General features: G+C 38.5%; 1 protein-coding gene across 1 annotated transcript in view; it reads left to right on the forward strand.

Moving 5' to 3' along the window:
* Positions 1 to 2,653: 2,653 nt before the first annotated feature.
* The window catches only part of CLVS1 (clavesin 1), a 101,391-nt gene continuing 83,838 nt past the window's right edge, over positions 2,654 to 20,206 (forward strand). The window contains exons 1-2 of the mRNA XM_069854193.1: positions 2,654 to 2,976; positions 8,177 to 8,800. Of these exons, the coding sequence (XP_069710294.1) occupies positions 8,412 to 8,800 (389 nt within the window). The 5' untranslated portion in view covers positions 2,654 to 2,976; positions 8,177 to 8,411. The remainder of the gene's footprint in view (positions 2,977 to 8,176; positions 8,801 to 20,206) is intronic.

The raw sequence follows: 20,206 nt of genomic DNA on the forward strand, positions 1-20,206 counted from the left end.
GCCTCTTTTCTGCCCTGCTTCCTGCCTCCTGCTTATCTACCCTGCCTCTTCTGCCTCTAGTCCTCCTTGTCCTACTTCTCTGCCTCCTGCTGTCCTGTTTTCTGCCTTCTCTATCTCCTCTTCTCTCTGCTCTGCTCCCTTAATTCCTTTCCTGTTTGCTCCCATTACCTCCCATTCTTCACTTCCCTGCCCCTTCTTCCCCCCTGTCTTTGGTCTCCATCAACAGCGTCAACCATTCTTGAAAGAGGGCATGGGGGCTCAAAAAACCAGCTTAGAAGCCCAAGAGTTGGGCAAGCATGGGAAAGAGCACAAGTTAGAAGGAAAAGTCCAAATTCAGTTTCAGAGCAGGGGAGAGATGTGAGGGATGGAGGGGAAAGGGTTAAATCTGGGACTTAAGAGACGAAGTAGAGAATCCAGCCTCTGCCAACAGATAGGATGTTGCCAAAGAGCAGCAGATAACTGTCTGCTCCTAAGCAAATTGATGCCTGTTTTGACCAGGTATATTCAGCCCGAAAGGGTGAGGGATTAAAAGGGGGAGGGAACGTACCAGGTCAGTCAGTGCTTTCCCAGTGGCAAGCAGTGATGAATAATGGGTGCAGAGAAGAAGTGGGATAAACTACTCCTGCCCTGTGCATCCTTTGCTGCAGGAAGTCAAGAATTAGCTTGTGGTCTCTGCAGGCAGTGGGGGTGTTCAGAGAGGGCTTTCAACAGAAAATAAACACAAAGCAAAATAACAGCTGGAGAAACTGTGTGCTACTGGCCTGACTTTAATTCTCTTTACAATGGTTTAGTTGTAGGAAGATGGGGAATGTCTTAGGGGAAAGTGAGCTTTCCATTTTAAACTCGTGATTCCTCAATCTAAACAAGCTCCAAGAATAATGAAGTTAAGGAGCAGATGGTTACTTGTTGTCCATCACTAAACAGTGACTGGATCATATTTGGAAGGAAAAATTAAATTACAGAAAGGCTGCTTTCATGTGCTGTCTGAGTAACCAGATGACAACATGGATTTTCTCCAGTGCTAAATATTAATGCCAACATCTAAATGACGTATTATGTAACAGTATTATGCCATGCTCTGCATAGCAAAGGTAACGGTTTTCTTTTTCATATAATGATAAGTCAGATAACCTTATAGAGCTTTCTCTGGTTTGTACTCTGTATCCCGGCTTGAAGTTTACAAGGGCAGCTTGTGTTGTCAGCACAATCAGGTTTGATATATACCTGTTATAAAATGCTACCAATTGTCTTAAGAATTCTGTTGATTCATCTGGCTTTTAAAATGATTTGATTATTTTCTAAAAATTAGACTTTTGTAAGCTATATGCAGAACAAGGAAAGATATTGTAACCTTTTCCTTGTGGTTCATCATTTATAACTCAAAATCTGTTTCGAAGATCAGATACTCTTACACTGAGTAGCACTGAGTGCTACTGTGTACCAATGTAAACGCTATAATTGAGTTTGACAATGGAGGAACTGCAGAATCCTTTCCATAGGTCTGAGTCATAATTCCTTAAACTCTATGTGCTTTGAAGAGGATGCTTCTTTGAAACACGTAACAGCAGCCTCATCTTCCATAAGAGGACCATGTCAGTTAAAGTACAAATGATCAGTCTCGTAAAAGGTTGAAGAATATTTTGTTCAAACTAAGACTGCAAACTAATGCAATTGTTAATTTAAATGTGCAGTTACTAAAGCAATTGTGCTATTGTTTGGCAAGCAAGTATCATAGTCTCTCTCAGCCTGTTACTGTGGTGTCTGGCACATATGCAAACAAGATATGACAATCAAGTCCTACTAGTAAAAATAACAATAAGAAAAAAAGCAGCAACATCAGTCTTTTATGGAGTGAGAAGTTCAGTGAGCAGAAGTTCACATAGTTTTTGGCAGATGAGTTATAAGTCCTTTGCCTCTTGAAACCAATGCTGCTCTTAGAATTTAGTTTGAGGATTTCCAAATATTTTTGGGTTATTTTGGGGTATTTTTTTTTTGTCCTTTAGTAGGATTTGTAGAAATAAATTCCTTAAGTCTGATATGTGCCATCACTGAGAAAACAAACCCACAAAGTATTGTCAAATTATGTTAAAATTAATTTCTACAATTTTGGAAGAAGTACCTGTGTGCAGACCTTTGTGTTTGTGCTCAGAAGTGAGAGATAAAACCAGGAGAATTACATGGATTCCTGGATGCAGAAATCCATCCCTTTTTCCTTTCTCCCCTTCCTCCCTTCTTCTTCCCTTCCTTTCCTTCCTTCCTTCATTGCTCCCCTCCTGCCTTCATTCCCTCCTTCTTTACTCTCTGCCCCTGCCTTTCCCTTCTTCCCTTCCTCCCTGCATTGCCACCCCACAGGATACCGGGGATGCCTTTCTCTGGCTTAATACATAAAACAGAACTGAGTCTATACTTGTGCCCCACTAATGGAGCACAAATACATTACCACTGCTTCTCATATTTTTTAAAGGGATGTAATTTTTAAAATAGGAAGCAAACAAACTGTAAAATTAGAGGCACTTCATGTTATTAAAGATGTAGAACTAAATAACTCCATAATATATTTCGTTCCTCCTTTTGCATGTCTTTGTTGCTGTTGTCTTAGCACAACTTCTGTAGTGCATTTAAGGATTTTCAGGCAGCAATACTATGATTCCATGGTATTAGATTTCTACATGTGGCTTAATTATCAGTCTTGGGGCTTAGAATTCATGTTTTGCATGCTGCTGATAATTTCTGCTGCAGGATGTCTCTCTATTATTGGAGAAAGTGACCTCTTTGTCCAATAGCAGCCAGAATACTTTATACATGGTGACCCTTGGAGTAATTTGTGACTGACATGGAAGTCCCTTGGAGTTTACTGCTTTTTTGACATGCCACGGGTCAGGCCTCACATTCCCATAGGGATTTGCAATTTATCTGTGGTTGATGAATACTCAAAAAGTTAAAACTGTGATTCAGAGAAAGATTGAAATAACCTCAGTAAGTTCACAAGTGTTTTGTTTAACTTTTTTATTTATAAGTTTAGATTTTCCTCATCTGCATGTGGTCCTATTCCTCGGATATTTCAGGTCAAAAGATAATGAGACAATTTTTTTATTTCACTTCTATTAGGCAACCTCGTCAGCCTCTCCTAAAGTCTGTCAGCTTGTAGCAACAGCAGGACAACTCCAGGTCTATGTTTTTGGTGGTTTTGATTGTGCCCTTGCAACCTGGGGGTATTATACTGGGGACACCAGGAACACTGTGCTCTACCTCTCCATTACCTTGTGTGCAATATGACTTCACATTTTTCTCATGATGCAGAGAATTATGCATAGGGGAGAAATATTGCCCAGATGTTAATGTGTAAGCCTTTGGCTCAGGAGGTATATGGTCTATTCCCAGCTCTGTGAAATGTGTCCCCTGTGACCCAAGGCAAATCACTCAGGGTTTACTATCTCTCCGCTATTTGTGAAGGATGCCAGGATCCAGCAGCCAATGACAAGAGTCAATTTTTTTCATCACTCTTTTGCAATTAGTTCGCAGAGCCAGGGTCTGTCCTTGTCTATGTCTGAGTAATCCATTTCCAGTGCAAGTTCCTACTAAGGTACCACAAGGTCATAAGTGCCACAGGAGCCCTTCCTCTAAGTACAGCTATGGATTCATTCTCCTCTGCCCTTATGAAGCAATCCCTGGTAAGCAAAACATAGCCCCGAGATGTTTTCCACAGTTAACATCAAAATATTTTTAAAAAGAAATTTAATGAGATGACACCCACACTCTGGGATGAAATCATTCTAGATTATCATTTTCCCTCCATCCCTGCCCACTCCCTTCTTTTCTGGCATGATTTTAGCAGCTAGTATCTGTATGAAAGCTAGGACTTAGGAATGGTATAATAAGACAAATTGTAACAGTGATGTCTACTACTACCAGGTAAGGACCAAATCACAGTGTGTTCCCAGTTTGAAAGCTGTGCTAATGAAATTTTACATGGCATATAGCTTTGGACTGAATGGAAAACACTCAGTAGACAGAAGCAACTCAAACCTTTCAGGAACTGGACTGGATGGTGAAGGACCAAATGAATATGAGAGCAGTGATTTAAGAGGCAAGCAGTGTTGCAGACACAGCTAAGTAGGCAGGAGCAAAAAGATCCAGACAAGTATCATCATCACCATGAACAAATTTTGGCCAGTTTTCCAGGGGATGTAGAGCAGATAGGGATCAAATGCTGATCTGGAAGCCATCACTGGTCAGAGGGCGGTAGAGCATGTTGACATCTTCAGATGCAAATTGCTTATGAATGTGCTACTTTTTAAAGATATTATTTTCATTTTAGTTAATTGTTAAGTATTGATATAAATTTTATTATTAACTCAGTCTTATTTTTGAGGGTTAGGCAAAAATATAAGTTGTTTGTCTGAAGTCTGTATCCCATTTTCAGTATTTTACCCCTCCTAAAGCCACTTTCTGTCCCTTGTTTTTCTCTTGTTGGAACTAAAATTGAATAAGCTGAAGTGGTATGTGGCACTACAATTTTGGTGGAAATTTTCCCTTTTCTCTGTATGAATATGTTGTGTTTCAAACCTCTGTTAATTATTTTTCCGTGTTTAAATCTGGGTTTGTTCCTTTGGAGGAGTGATTTATTGTAAGTGGCTGTGAAAAGACACTATGAGAGCAAATAGTCCTTTGGGAACAAAGAGTCACAACAGAGAAAAACAGTTGTTGAGACTATAACAAAGAGTCTAGTGTGTGAACACACAGCAACAATATTCAGATAGGGGATAAAAGGCCAGCATCTTCATTTGGGAGAAAAACAATCCCAACAGAACAAAGGTGTAAACATCTGCAAAATTGACAGATGGATAAGAACTGTATATACCAGAAAAGAACAAGAAATTGCTGTGCATGAGAGGGGGTGAAAATGGAGAAGGTACTTCTGTTATACCTTTGGGAATCAGAGTAAACCAGTACCATTTGAGAAAGAACACTGACAATTAAACTGGGTAGCTATATAGCATTGAATTTATTGCCAAGGTAAACAGTGGGAGAACCAAATCATCCACTGATATAAATCAGACTCCTTGAAGTCAATGATGCTAGAGTGGATTACTAACCCCATGATTTGTGTTGTGATCCAGATGGCGACAACATTGTTCATATATATTTTGGATTATTCTACAATATATAACATTATGCCAATAAAGTATTTTAGTGCAATGTCCGTTCTAACTGATAATCAGGATATCCTATAGAGGCTGACCTGTTAGCTGTAATCCATGGGTATAGTTCAGTTCACTATGAGAATGCTCTGAAATAATTTTAAAATATATTTGTTAGATTTAGTGCTTGTAGGTCACTTTTTGAAACAATGTCTGACAGGAGAGGACTGTATCTCCCTCACCTTGGCATCGCCTGGGACATCAAGGGTGTTAATCCATTTAAGTAAGGTAAAACAATAGAAAACTTTAATAATAATAAGTAGCATATTTTTTGACACTTAATGCTTGGGGTGCCTATAAGAAAATATGAAGAGCCAGACTTTTTCTCCTTGGTCTATCCCCATTTTCTTCTGGAGCACACTGCAGCTGACCTTTAAAGAACATTTTTTTCCAAAGAAGCATCTTGGTGGAGGCAAGAATCAGAAAAGGAGCAGAGGAATGGACAGTTCTACCCCCATAAACTCTCAGAAAACAGATAAACCCACTGGGGTCACAGTTGACTGCCACAAGTCCTTGGACCTGTTGGACCAGGTCCAGAGGAGGGCAGCAAAAATGGTCAGAGGGCTGAAATACCTCTCCTATGAAGAAAGGTTGAGAAAGCTGGGGTTGTTCAGCCTGGAAAAAAAAAAAAGGGCCAAGGAAGACATAATTGCAGCCTTTCAGCTAGTCTGTATGGGGCTTTGAGCAACCAGATCCAGTGAAAGATGTTCCTGTGTGTGGCAAGGGAGTTGGAATACATGATATTTAAAGGTCCCTTGCAACCCAAGCTATTCTGTGATTCTATGCTTCTGTAATTCTAGGTCACAGGAGATCCAAAGATGCTCAAGTTTATACTGAGCCCTGAGCCAGAGCTGGCACAGACCCGAAATAAGGTCCTTGCTTCCACTCCTCTGCTGAGCACCCTTGAGCACAATAAGCCTCCTTAGGGTATAACTTGTTAAAACTAGAGAAACCGGTCCCTATAGTACACTGCCATTCTTAGATGCACTGATCTCCCCTAACTAGTTTGTGGAGGCAATTGTAAGTAAAAACATGATTTATGCAAGGAAATGCTAAAGCCACCATTGATTTGAAATCTTAGGAACAAAATATTAGCCTGATTTTCCCGTGGCCTGTGTCAGTGGAATCCAGATAATATCATCAGAATTATCCTATCTTTGTCTACTAAAGGCAAGAGGAAAGTAAATAGTGGCTACTTTACTTTTATGTCTGCCATCCACCCTTAATGCAACTTACATTCCTTTAAGAATCTAATAACCTGCACCCATATATTACCCCCTCAAAATTTCAGGGTTTGTTTTCTGGAGTCATTTGCACTCTGTAGTGACTTGTAAAAGGCAGCCAGCCTTCTTTCCTCCTTGCTCTGGCTTTTCCCAAGTTTTCCCAAGCTGACTTATCAGTAGTTACACTACTTTGCTCTTCATAACTCCAGCTCTGCAGAGAATACAGAAAGAGATTGCTTAACAGACTCTCCTTAGAATCACCCACAGACAACTCCGATACACATTGCTGTTGAACATAAAGCTTATCTCCTGCCACAAATGTTCTTTCAGCCCATATGTAGAAACTTTCTGTATTCAAACTTAGGGACCTGATGCCAGGGCTACAGGTGTGACAGCTCAAAATGTTATTTATTTATCAATGACATGCAAGCTCACAAAACAGAGAACTCGGGCATTCTTTGTGCTGTTTAATTTTCAGGTCCTGCAATGTAACTTTGAGCAGCCCCTGGATGAAGAAATGCTCTGGCTGTTGCTGTCCTCTTTGTTTGATATTAGAACACTGAGGCCACGGAAGCGGCTGAGTGAAATGGTTGTACTGCTATAAATAATTCATACATTTCCAAACAGCTTTCTTCAAATACAATGAAGTATGTCTTTCGCCAAGAAATTCCCTTTTCATTTTTAAAAGCAACTTTTTTTCCCCCTGGAAATTAGAAAGAGAGAGATACCGGTTAAGCAGTAGGGTTTTTTGTTTGCTTGTCTGTTTTTGTGATGGCTGAATAATTGGATGGATCTTGATCTTTCTTCACACACATTTCACATTGGAACAGACCTTGATCTTATTTCACACAAGTGTAACTACACAGAGTTTGATGACAGCCTCATGCTAATTATGTCACTGAAAAGTAAGAGATTCACTGTACCATTTTGGTCATACATAACAACTTAGGCAGCTTTTCTTCTAACACTTGTAAAAACAAATTCCAGGTAAAGTACAGGAATGAAAATTAAATTCAGAGCTAGATGTTCAGGAAAGCTACAAGATATTTAAAAATAGGATTTGGAATAAGATGCATCTCTTCAACTAAAACACCAGCCCTGTCAGATTAGATAAATCAAACACTTTATTCGAGGGAAGTTTCCTATGAAGATGTATTAATGGGAAATATTTTCAGTGAGGTTTTACCAAGAAGAAAATACCACTGATGTTGGTGAAGGGTTTTTTTTGGGTTTTTTTTTTTTTCCTTTAAATCTGTTTTACAGTCAGCTCTGGGACTAACTCAATGACAGCTACAAGCTGATGGTATGGGTGATAAAACCAAACCAACCAGTTATTATTATGGTAAGTGTAAATCTGCGCACTTGAGAAGCTGAAACATAACTCCTGTTAGGGGTGGAAGAAAATTATTATTATTTCTGCTTTTGTCATCCTGGGCTCAAATTTATGGGATGTTGGAACGCCCACACTTCTATAAGACAACTTTTCAAACTGTGTTCTAGTAGTAAGTTGATACAGAGTAATATTAACTGTCAATTAACCAGATTGCCTTTCTGAAGGCTTAAATATATACATTCATGATGTCAATGACTGCCTCATCTTAAATGCACACATTCTGAAATTATTTGACTGCTATCCTCTCACTTTCGTAGCACACAAAGCAATTTTGTTAATATGTAAACTTCAGAAATGCTTTCCTGTAAGCTTTATACACATATTTAATCTTTCTTTTATAAATGTGCTTTTTCTTTTAGTAAGTGATGGAATAAACAACACTTACTTTGGATGGATTATACTACGTGTGAACTGACTGTTACTCCTTCTGCAAGAATAAGAAAAACTCTTCACTTTCATTTGTCAAATATCAGCTTGATAGCAAAAAGCTTCTGAATGGCTCACGCTCACAGCAGACTATCAGTTGAATGAGATCAGCACTTCTCCTACTAAATTATTTGAAGTGCAGGATTTGGAAAAGAGTGTTTTGCAGAGATGACCCATTTACAAGCTGGACTTAGTCCAGAGACTATAGAGAAAGCTCGCCTGGAACTGAATGAAAACCCAGACATTTTGCACCAAGATATCCAGCAGGTCAGGGACATGATCATCACAAGGCCTGACATCGGGTTTTTACGTACAGATGATGCCTTCATCTTGAGATTTCTCCGAGCCAGAAAGTTTCACCAAACTGAGGCCTTCAGACTGCTAGCTCAGTATTTCCAGTATCGCCAGTTAAATCTAGATATGTTCAAAAACTTCAAGGCTGATGATCCAGGAATCAAACGGGCTCTAACAGATGGGTTCCCTGGAGTACTGGAAAATCGTGACCACTGTGGCAGGAAGATTCTTCTGCTTTTTGCAGCCAACTGGGATCAGAGTAGGTAAATGTAGATAGTGTCCTTATCTTTTTACATATGATCGCGCTTAAATTATAACAGAATATACGTGAAGCAGCAAGGCCATTTTTGGTAAAATATTTCACAAACGAGAGTCCATTTCATAAAACTTTCATCTGATCTGATCACCTCTCATTTTTAAGACATAATACCATTGAGAGATAAGGGTATATCAGAGTGTCATATAAGTAGTTCATGTTTTGTTTTCCATAAATATTTCTAGTTTTTAGCCAGATAGTGTCTGTCTGCTACAAATACATTAATGCTTATTATATAATTTCTTCACTGATATTATTGACTAGCCAAACAGGTTGACAGAAAGCAAATGTCTCAAAACATACGGGGGTTATTGTAGCTCTCCTGGTGCAGAAGGCACTGGTCATTTATATTCTATCTCTACATTTCTTAACAGATTGGGGGGGTTATTTTAACTATTCCACAAATTACAGCCTGTGTTACAAAATTTCCACAGACTGCGTTACAATTTCTACACATTCTGATTACTGTATGTTTCTTAGTCTGATAAATGGGAGATTCATGCAAAGTGTTTTGTCTGTTCAGGTCAGGTTTTTACAGGATAGTATGAACAAGAATATCTCCCAGCCATTATTACAAAATGATGTCCTTAACTGTTAATGTGATTAGTCAGCTTTCACTACCTATTTGAAGTGATACAGAGAAAAGAGGCTAGTCCAAGAATATCATGTTCACATTGTCCACTTCGTCAGAATTAATTCCATTTCATTTTCCCTGCCTCCACAGTGAGATAGAGAAATGTAATCTGTTGTGGGTTTGGCATGTGTTCTGCTGATTTTTGATATAAATCAGACCAAAGAACAAAATCCAGATTCAGATTTTAAGTATCATCAATTCTGATGAGTTCCAGGTGGAATTTTGTCTTGGCACAGCCTGAAGTTGTCCATGGAAGTGTTTCATCCTTAGGAGTCAATAGATTGGAGCTTTGAATTCATATAATAGAAATTACTAGAGAACAATACACATGCTTGAAATTTTTCCAGTTATTTCCTGGGAAAACCTCTCATCTCCACATGAAAACAGAGTACAGAAGTGTTTCTAATACTCCTTTGCATCTGAAAAATAAATGCACCAAAAATGTTACAGAATTGTAACTTTGCATACACATAAATATTTGGTGAAATCCAGAACTGAAGCCAGTGATAAAAGTCCTATTGACCGCAAAGGGGGCAGCAGTTTATCTCCTGTCTTTCTGAACCGTGAGCTTGCCTTTCTTCTAACCACAAAACCATTCCTGAAAGATGAATGAACAGGTATCTTGAATTAATAGAAATTATCAGCTTTATAGGACAGAAGCGCTGTGGCTCTGCTGGCTGCATTAAGGGATTTAGGTATTATATAGAGCCAGCTTTGGTTTTTTCATCCCTTGACAAAATGAATCCTTGCGATTAACCTTGTATATCAGGTCCCACTCTTGGAAAGCTGAGAGTGCTTCTGTATAAGGCTTCTGCACTGAGATTTTTGACAGAACATTGATTTCTGTCTGATTTTGGCTCTAATTTTCTGCAAGGCCTTTAATATGCATCCATGTATATGTGTATATGTATGTGCAAAACTTAAAATGAGCCTGCATGCAAGATACCTTATTTCTGAAATTGGAATTTTAACCTTCAGAGAAGAAAGGCTGAGGAAAATAGGATAAGATATACTTTCCTAGGGTTCCTCAGTGAAATTAAAAATCACACACAAATTCTACCTCTCTTCAGCCACTGAAGCTCAGCTCCTTTATGGATGCAAACCACAAGAAATGTCCTTTCAGGGAGCTTCTGTAGCACTGCAACTGCTACAAGGACTTGAGACACAATTTGGGCCATAAGTAAATAAAGGGTTGATCTCTTTTGTTTTTACTGTCTAAAGACATCAACAAGAGCAAAGGCAGTTAAGGAACAGGAAAAGTGAGTTCAATGTCCTGTTAAGCAGCAGGGAAGCATGTTACTGACCAGAAAAAGTATATATTCATATTTATTTCATTAAAAAGACCTCAAACAAATAAGCATTGTGTATCTCTTACGTATGTGTATCTTGGGCAACATTTCTATAGATGTGTCTTCTGTGATGGCAAGATTTTTACAAGCTTGCATTTCAGCTGAATGCAAATTCAATCAATTCCTTCAATGCTGTGCTGCTGACATGCAAAAGAAAGAGCTCAGCTTTCATCGTGCTTTTCCTGACTTTAATCTCATTTGCTGTTGCCTGTGTCTTCTCTTCTTTATGATTAAATCATGATTCGTAAGGGACAAAATCATGAAATAGTTTGAGTTGGAAAGGGCCTTAAATATCATCTAGTTCCAACACCCCTGCCATAGGCAGGGACACCTTTCACTAGATCAGGTTGCTTAAAGACTCATCCAGCTTGGCCTTGAACACTTCCAGGGATGGGGCTTCCATGACTTCTCTGGGCAATCTGTTCCACTGCCTCACCACTCTCACAGTAAAAAAATTCTTCCTAATATCTGGTCTAAATCAGATTTTCAGTTTAAAACCATTAATTTTCATCCTACTACACTCCCTGATAAAGAGTCCCTCCTCAGTTTTCCTATAGGCACAATTTATAAAAAAAAAATCATAAAGGACTGTTTATAATCAGCATAGCTATGATCCATAACCTGATTTTCAGTCGAGATGTTCTTACTATTCATACTTCTGGCAGTAGGTGGCTGATCATATACCGAGGAGGCAGAAGCAGCCTCAAAACTTATTTTATTGATTATTAAAGAGAAATTTCATTATTTGTGTAACGTGACTGCTTGGACAAATTAGATACAAGTTGTTTTTAAGGGTTACCCTGTATCGAAGATAAAACTTCTATGTGAACTTTTAGAAACATTTGTAATTTCAGCTTCAAGAATGTAATTGGTAGATCTAACATCTCTAGAAAGCTGGGTTTTAATGACCCGTCTCAATGTTTCTAGCTTCAGCTTCCAGCTGATGGATTGTGTTGGTTTAAAAGGACCACAAAGATATGACAACTTTTTTTTTGCTCTTTTGTGTCCTGACCACGTCATCATTTAACCTACTTTTGAATTCACTGAGGATATGCCACTGTAGGGTAAGTTAATGTTAAGCAACAAGAACACAGTGCATTAGGTACTCTATAGTAGTGGTTGTTGTGTTCCCTTTTAACCATGGTGAATGTTAAACAGTTAACCCCCTTTTCCTTGAGGGCAAAACAACTTCGTGTTGTCGCAATGAAAAAGAAGGTAAAGAGCATACTCGTGGGCAACCAACACAGCAAAAATAATGTCAGGCAAAGTATTGCAGTAGCTTAATGTCTTGTAACACATTTATGCTACCAAAAATTAAATAGACTGAACTTCTCCACTCTCAGAATTAGGAATATTTTCCAAGTTGCTATTCTTCATCATTTTCTGGACCTTTCTTATGACTTTAGCATTTTTGCTAATGTGGAGATGGATTAATTGATTAAAAACTTTCAGTAATAAGCCATCATGTGCTAACACCATATCTTCTGCTCAGTAGTTCCCTCCTTTTAGATGCAAGATTGTCACTGTTTTTGGAGATACTCTGTCACATTTTGAGCTCGTGTTCAGCTCAAATCTGCTTCCAAGTCACTGTTTCCTAAAATACGAACACCACTGGTAAATGTGTCATACATTCTCATCCATAATGTGGGCACAGTCTAGCATGTGATTCATGCACTTCAGCAGAGCTAAACATGTCCTCCCCATCAATTATTATTGTATGGGGTTTCTGATATCTGTGAAGTCCACTGACAAGAATTTTATTTTCACTTCCACATTATTGAAAAAGATGGTGATTGCTGTTTAGACTAAAACCTCATTGGTGACTAGGAAAGAAACCACAAGGAATTGTAATTCTTTCTCCAAATCACTGTCTGACACCTATCATGATGATAGGTTTTTGTTCATTTAGCATGTTTCTTAGAGATGATGACATCATTTTCTCTCAAGGTCCTGTATAGTTAAGTAACGTTGATCACATGTGATACAGAACAGAAAACTTCAGAGGTATTGAATAAGTGAAAATAAGTAGATGGATAGAAAGGAAAGAAATCAGATTATTTCAATGCTGGGGACAACGTAAAATCTTGAATTGTGTCACTATATACTTGAGAATCTGTGTAGGGGAAGGCCATTGTTCACTTTGATCAGACCCCAGTCCTCAGAGGTGCAGAATAATCCAACTACAAGATGTGAACTCACCCCAAACCCACAAAGGCTTCAAATATACCACTGCTTACAGAGCACCTTGTTTTTAAAGGTAAATCATGGAGCAATAAGGACAGATGAGGATGTAAAACTGATCTTGTCAGGAAAATTTTGATAAAATAATTTGCATCATAAAACATCCCAGTTTGTAAAACAAACACATGTGTACATTCTAACATACAATTTTGATGAGACCAGAACCAGGACTTCACATATTTGCTGGACTGGTTTGCTACTGCCTTCTAGTATATCCTGCCTTCTAGTATATCATAAACCTGGGAAATGAGGGGTTTGAGTGAACAAGCAATTCAACAGAAGATGTCCATTAATCTCCCAAGTAAAAATATTTCCTTCAAAGCCTTCCGCTAGTGTAAAATTTATTTCCGTGTAGAGAACCAGCACAAGGGCTATTTCTAATCATGATTCTCTGCAAACAGGGTCTTGGGGTGGAGGGCAGAAGGTTGCCCATAGTCTTTTGCAATAGAATAGTAATTAATTTTTGTCTTCGTGTCTGGACTGTTGTGTCTTAGAAGCTGTCACATAGCTCCAAAAATCCTGTAAGTCAATCAGATAGGAAAAAATGCTGCTTTGTTTACAATATACATCCCCAAGTCAGCTGCTAGCAATAAAATCCCTTTTATTAACCAAGGAGCCTCAAATGTCAGATACTTACCATTCTGCAGGAAAGTGAGTTGAGATAGGCTAAAGGGCAAGGAAATATTCTGACATAACATTAGATTGATGGCTACAAACACAGGATCACAACAGGAAAAAAATTATGTCCTTTCTGAGAATGCTCATAGGGATGAAATTACAAGGATTTTATCATCAGCACATCCTGTTGGTATGAATGAATATGTCTCAAATGCTGATTTTTTCCAATGTATTTCAAGGATAATCTCAGATATTTACTAGAATATGAAGGAATCGACATCTGTTGAGACTGATTTACAGTTGCAAGTAAACTGTGGCAATAACTCACCTTATAGATATTTATTCTGAGAGATTATGGCTGAAATAAGGCCAGCCCTGACACCAGAAATATTTTTACACATCAAGTCTTCGGGTTTAGTTAACTGATACTGCTTCTGTGTCAGGAGATGCTTACAGTAATGCAGATTGAGACTGTGGTTAAAGTGTTGCATTGACCATTAAATAGCCTAGAAGAACACTGTATTAAAAAATAATTCATATCACATTATTACATTACTGAGGTAGTTTGAAATGGTAGCAGAATTCAGGGTAGCAGAGGAAGGACGTGTAGCATAAGAAGAATACCCATTTCAGGGAGTAACAGATGAGTATATTTTATGTTGGACAATGAAGATGAAAAGGAGCTCTGTCTTGAAATGTTTTAATTTGCTTGGAGGCAGCAATTTAATTCAGCAGCATTTATTATGGAAGCTTAGTTTGGAAAGGCTGTTGTAGTCCATATGAATGACAGAAGGATGACATACAGAAATGACAGTCCTGGATAGGGCTGAGAAGGGAATCAAAGAAGAGAGAGAAAATGTCTGAAAAGAGAAAGAAAAACAACAGCTGTGAAAGTTACAAAGCATATGTTGAAAAACAAGAGAAGCCTGACTGAAAGGAAAAAAATCAGTGGAGGGGAGGTGGGAGATCAAACCCATACTGAGAGGGAAGAGAAGGTGAGTGGATGGTCTTGAGCTGAGGGATAACTGAAGAGCTGTGAAGGACAGTGCCAGTGGGTGAGACAGATAATTGCTGGAGCTTGCCTGCAGGATAACCAAGGGAAGAAGAGCAAACTGGAAAGTGGCTCAGTGCCATCTCCCTCCTGCGGAGAAAAGAAACCAAATCCATTCCCCACGCCTTATAAACTGGAGAGGAGAGTTGATTAAGAAAAATGCACATGCTCAAACACACACATATAACAAGCATGTGAGCACACATGCACATACGCACACACGCACATACGCGCACACACACACCACCCCTCCTTTCCAGGCTGTCTCAAAAGACCAGCAGTTTGTTGTGAGGGTTTATGTTTGGGTGACAGAAAAGAGATAGCACTTGTCCCTAGAGAATGCCCCATACACCTACGTGGGCTGTCCATGGCGTCACAGCTGGGTTTTGCAAAAGAGCATTATAACAAAGCTATATCAGCAGAATAGTACAGACCCAAGCAATACAGCATCCCTCTTGGATCTTTGTCTCTGACCCTCAGGAACAGCTGGTAGCCATGAATGAATGCTCCTATAAATACAAGTTTTTTTGAAGTGAGCTTTTGCATGAAGAGGTCAAAATATTTTTCGTAAATCAGGTTTTCCAAATGTCTGATATTCTGATCAATTTCTAGCTTGCAAACTTAATTAAAAGGAGCTAAGGTAAATTCATGCATTGCAGTATGAACAGACTGCAAAGACTTGAGGGGGGATTTTAATTCTCCGACTAGCTATTTAATAATCTATGTGCAGTAGAAGCCTTAGAAAGATTGGGGATATTGAACTAGAACTTTTCTATACATTTGAAATTCTCACATTCTAGTAATTCTTGATATATTTTTTCCCCAACCCATGATTTATTTTAGACTGTTTTAATTGCATTTTACATGGGAATAGTGAATTTTTTGCCTCACCCTGGTAGGTGTTGAGCATCCTTCACTTACTGTACTCTCAAAGCAGCATGAGGGATGCTTAGGAACTGCTGCCATTAGCAGGCTGGGTGATCCCAGAGGAATTACAGTGGACAGCATGAATTCAGTCAAGATGTACATAATGTGAGGTGTGGTGAGCTCAGTGAAAGGGCTGAGCAGCACATTGGGGTAAATTCTACCTTGCCATCACAGTCACCCTGCTACAGGGTGCTTGTCTACCTTGATAAGCCTGGAGGATGAGCCACACGTCAGGTTCCATTGTTGCACTGATGAGAGTGTGTCTACCATGTATCCCAGGGAGAGCCCTGATAATATGATGAAGGAAGTGGGAGAAGCACTCCTCTGTCACAGGCACCTAAGATCTTACTGGACCAGACAGAGTAAAGAAATTCCAATAAACCAGCCTAAAAACTGAACTGTTAAAGCTCTTTCATTCAAGATATTTTGCCTCTTTTGACATGGGTAAGCCAATAAAATAAGTCGAGCATCATAATTAATGTCATGACTGGAGCTCTTTTTCATAAAAAGAAGAAAATGGAATCACATTATGGTTGAACTTGGTGATCCTGGGGGTCTTTTGCAACCTAGTGATTCTGTGATTCTGTGAATCACTCCTTGAGGAAGAGGAAATTTTTGTCTTAAATTCTAATGGCACTCTCACATTTTTTAGTTTTATTAAATGCAGCAGCCACATAGGCAGTAACAAGAAACTATCCCTTGCTCTCAGAGTATGATATTCTTAGCTCCGGAAACTTCCTGTAGGGTCCATTCATAGCAGGAGACAGAGGGCAAGACCAGCTAGTTAGCTTCCTGCTGGAACATTTTCCTATGTGACTGTTTATTTTCTGCTCATGCTGAGCAAACTTGCATCAGCAAAGGTTCATTTTTAAGGGAAAGCTAATATGCAAATATTTCCATTGGTGCTTTTTCTTTATAGAAAGAGTTTTTCCAGTTTTCCATTGCAGACACACAGTGTATGGCACGTGTCTGTGCGTGCATAAGACATGAGGTGCCAGATATCATTCATGTATGCGGCATAAATCACAGCACCAAGTAATGTTATGATGCTATGTGATCAATAGATATCCATTTGAAAAATGTGCCTGTATTATCCATATAGTTTCCCATAATGTATTTTTAAAGGACCAAAATTCAGGATTTGCTTGAAAAACTAAGTTTCTAATCTATTGCTTTATATAGACAAAATTAATCCTAAATAATCCTATTTATTTAAAATACTTTCCATTGAATTTACCATAAATTAGATTTCATAAAAGAAATCCAAAATGCAGTGAAAAATATCTCCTTGACCTCCGTTCAGTAGTGACAAGTGGAATTATGTGGTGACAAGGGAAAAGATTACTATATTTTTGAAGTTAGGAGAGATATATATATATAAGAAAAAATATTTGCTTTTCAGAGGCTGCTCAGCTTGCTGTGTATTAAACTCCTTGCTAAGAATCTGCGGCTGGCCACTGTCACAATGAGGATTTGGGGCCAGGAGAATCTTTGGTCTGATGCAGTAGAACCATTCTTGTGTACTTAACAAGACACATACTCTCCCTTACTTTATAAGATGTGCAGTTGATAATCTGAATAAACAAAGCAGGAAGCTCAAGACTTTTTTGTTACATTTTTAGACCAATATGATTTTCTTCACTAAGTTTCAGCTGCAAGCCATTCCCACACCTTCCTTGTTCTTTCCCATAGATAGTCTTGTGCTCCCTCCCACAAAGATATAATTTCAGCTCCTTTATTTTTATACTATGTCAGTAGAGGCACAGAATTCTGTACATTCAGATATGAGTAAAGTAATGAAGGTGAAAAAAAGGGTTAAAAAGCACAAGGCCATAGCTTCAGTGTGACAAGGAATATGCACTCCCTTTGCCAATGCGAAACCTTTCACTCTTTCCTTCCTTCTGGCTTCCTTTCACAACAAATCCAAGAGATGCCATTCATATATTAAACATACATGGATCAATCTACAAAGTATATGTGGTGCCTATATCCCCTTCAGAGTGCTAGGGTATAGTTTTTTTGTATAGTTATTTCTGACCATAAAAATCCATATCGGAGTGTGATAACCTTATCTAAGGGCTCTCCATCCTCACCTATTATCTTGGACCTGTGATCCTCTAAGCTGTTCTCACTTTCCAAGGTTTCTGAATAAAAATGCATTGTCTTGTTTTCCCAGGGATAATCCTACCCATCTGCTGTGTAAGTACAAAAGGAGAAATGTGATTTGTATTGAAACAGAAAGAGACTGCTGAAAAATCCTTCTTCCAAATGCACTGCAATATTCATTTGAAAACTGAGATAAAAAAAGGAGGAGAAATAAACTCTGACCTAGGGAGAGACGGTAGGAAATCTTTCTATTTCTTAGGTTCTCATTTACATGTAAGCCACTTTTAGCTGGCTACTGCAATTTAAATTCAGTTTCATTCTGATAAAGCCTTCAATTCTGCTTGAATAAAAGAGCTTTGCAGTTCTGGGAACAATGGAAATTTGTGTATGCCATAGCTGCCAGTGAATGCCTTTCCTTTTCCCATCATCTTATTATTATTCTCTGCTAAAATGTGTACACAGGTACATGTACATTCGCTTTCTTTCAGAGAACATTTTATACGATTCATTTAAAAGTAATTCAAGATCATTTGGAGGGTTAGTTTAAAAAGTGGCATATCAAACGTAGACTCCAGGTTAAAACCAAGGAGCCCTGTGAGACACCAGCCATACCTGCCACTACTGGTTTAGTCCTGTCTTGACACATTTGTCTCCACTGGGATGTTCTTACCTCTTCGTTTGTTAAATAAGGTATTCATTGTTAATTAATAGAGAAAATACTGATTGGGCATAAAGGGATTTGGGGGTAAAGGATGGACTGCAAATGGGATGTCTGAGCCATATTATAGGAGTGTTGTCTGCAGGACACCAGCAGTTACTGACTTTTACTCATCTCAACCTGAGTACTAGCAGAAGAGAAAAATATGAACTAAGTCAAGAAAAGACTAGTAAAACAAGAAATCTGGAAACTATGATAATATAATAAAAGTTGAATACAGTAAGAGATGGGATACAAATCTTCCTATATATAAAAGTTTACCTTAATAAAAGGTGGTAGTGAAGTTTCCCATTTCTTTGGTGATTGAAGTAAAGAATAAAAACAAATTAAGTAATCTTAAGCAGAATTAGATTTTTGAAAATTAGAAAATATTTTGCAATAATTAAGCTGGTTCAGGACCCAAACAGGAAACTGAGGCACTCTGTGAACTCATCACTAGATTTTTTGCCGAAGAAGTCAGAGATTAACTAGGAGTACTTATGGTGATGTAGTGTGGGAAATATAAGAGATGCTGTCAGGCAACTTCCTATCTCCTATTTCTAGAGCTAATTATGCTTTGTCAAAAGCCTTTCTCAGAGGTAGTTTAAGATATCTTGTGATTTAAGAGCATAAACATTATATCAGTAAGCTCTGGTATCTAAAGGTCCATCAGACTGTCTTATCTACAAGAAATGCTGTGCAGAAGCAATTTTCCCATCTGGGATTCTGAATGTATGCTAGGTGTTTCAGTTTTGAATATGGATAGTTCTGGTATTTTATGGTGTTCCAGTGTAATTTTTTCCTATGATGGAGCTCTGCCTCCCACTCACTGTGTGCTAAGGGAAATAAATGGTCACAAAACTCATTGTCTCCAAGGTGTATTGCAGCCTTGTTGGATGAGAACCAATCTGAAAACACTTAATAATGCAGGCATCATACCTTTGCCAAAAGGCTGCTATGCCTGTATATGATGTGGGAAACTGCAGAATCTCTAGGTAGGTACCCATCTTGAAACAGTCCTCCAATAGGAGCTTTCTGATGTCACCCAAAGAAAAGCTGTTCTAAGAAGTAAAGAAAATATGGTTGAGAAAATATGCTGTCAGGAGGAGTATGCAGATACCGAGTGACAACAGTGCTTTCTTCCATCTGTTTTACTCTCAGAGGTATTGAGTTTTCCCATTGGAAGGTATTTCTGAAGTATGGAGCGTGGCTATTCATGAAACATCACTGTGCAGATGTAAGTTTGGCTACATGTTCATAGAGGGAATGTTCCAGGTGATGTAGGAATCTCATGTCCCGTCCTGTTAGCTGCTGTTAAGAATAGCACAAGGAGACCTTCAGAGCTCTTGCTGACCCTGATAATGAGCAACTGCATCCCAACATCCAAGGAAATTTAATTGGCATAAAGCCACCTTCATCTTAACTCTGCAATACAGTGAGGTATGCTTCTGGCATGGCTGAGTATCTAGAATACCACTGGACCTACCAAACCAAAAATACTGTCTTAGCGGAGCAAATTTAAACTTTAAGAAGTTTACTTATACCTCATTCAATTGCACTAAGGTTGGGGAAAGGCAAGGAATAGCAGAGGTTATATTAATATATAGTACAGGGAGGTAACCTACAGGCAATTGTCAAATGTAATAAAATGCACAGACTTTAAATGCAGCTCAATCAGAACTTTTGCTCAGTCAATCCAGGCTATGGCTGTTGAAATGGGTGACCACTTA

The sequence above is a fragment of the Phaenicophaeus curvirostris genome, chromosome 3, assembly GCF_032191515.1.
Source record: "Phaenicophaeus curvirostris isolate KB17595 chromosome 3, BPBGC_Pcur_1.0, whole genome shotgun sequence".
In the NCBI taxonomy this organism is placed as follows: Eukaryota; Metazoa; Chordata; class Aves; order Cuculiformes; family Cuculidae; genus Phaenicophaeus; species Phaenicophaeus curvirostris.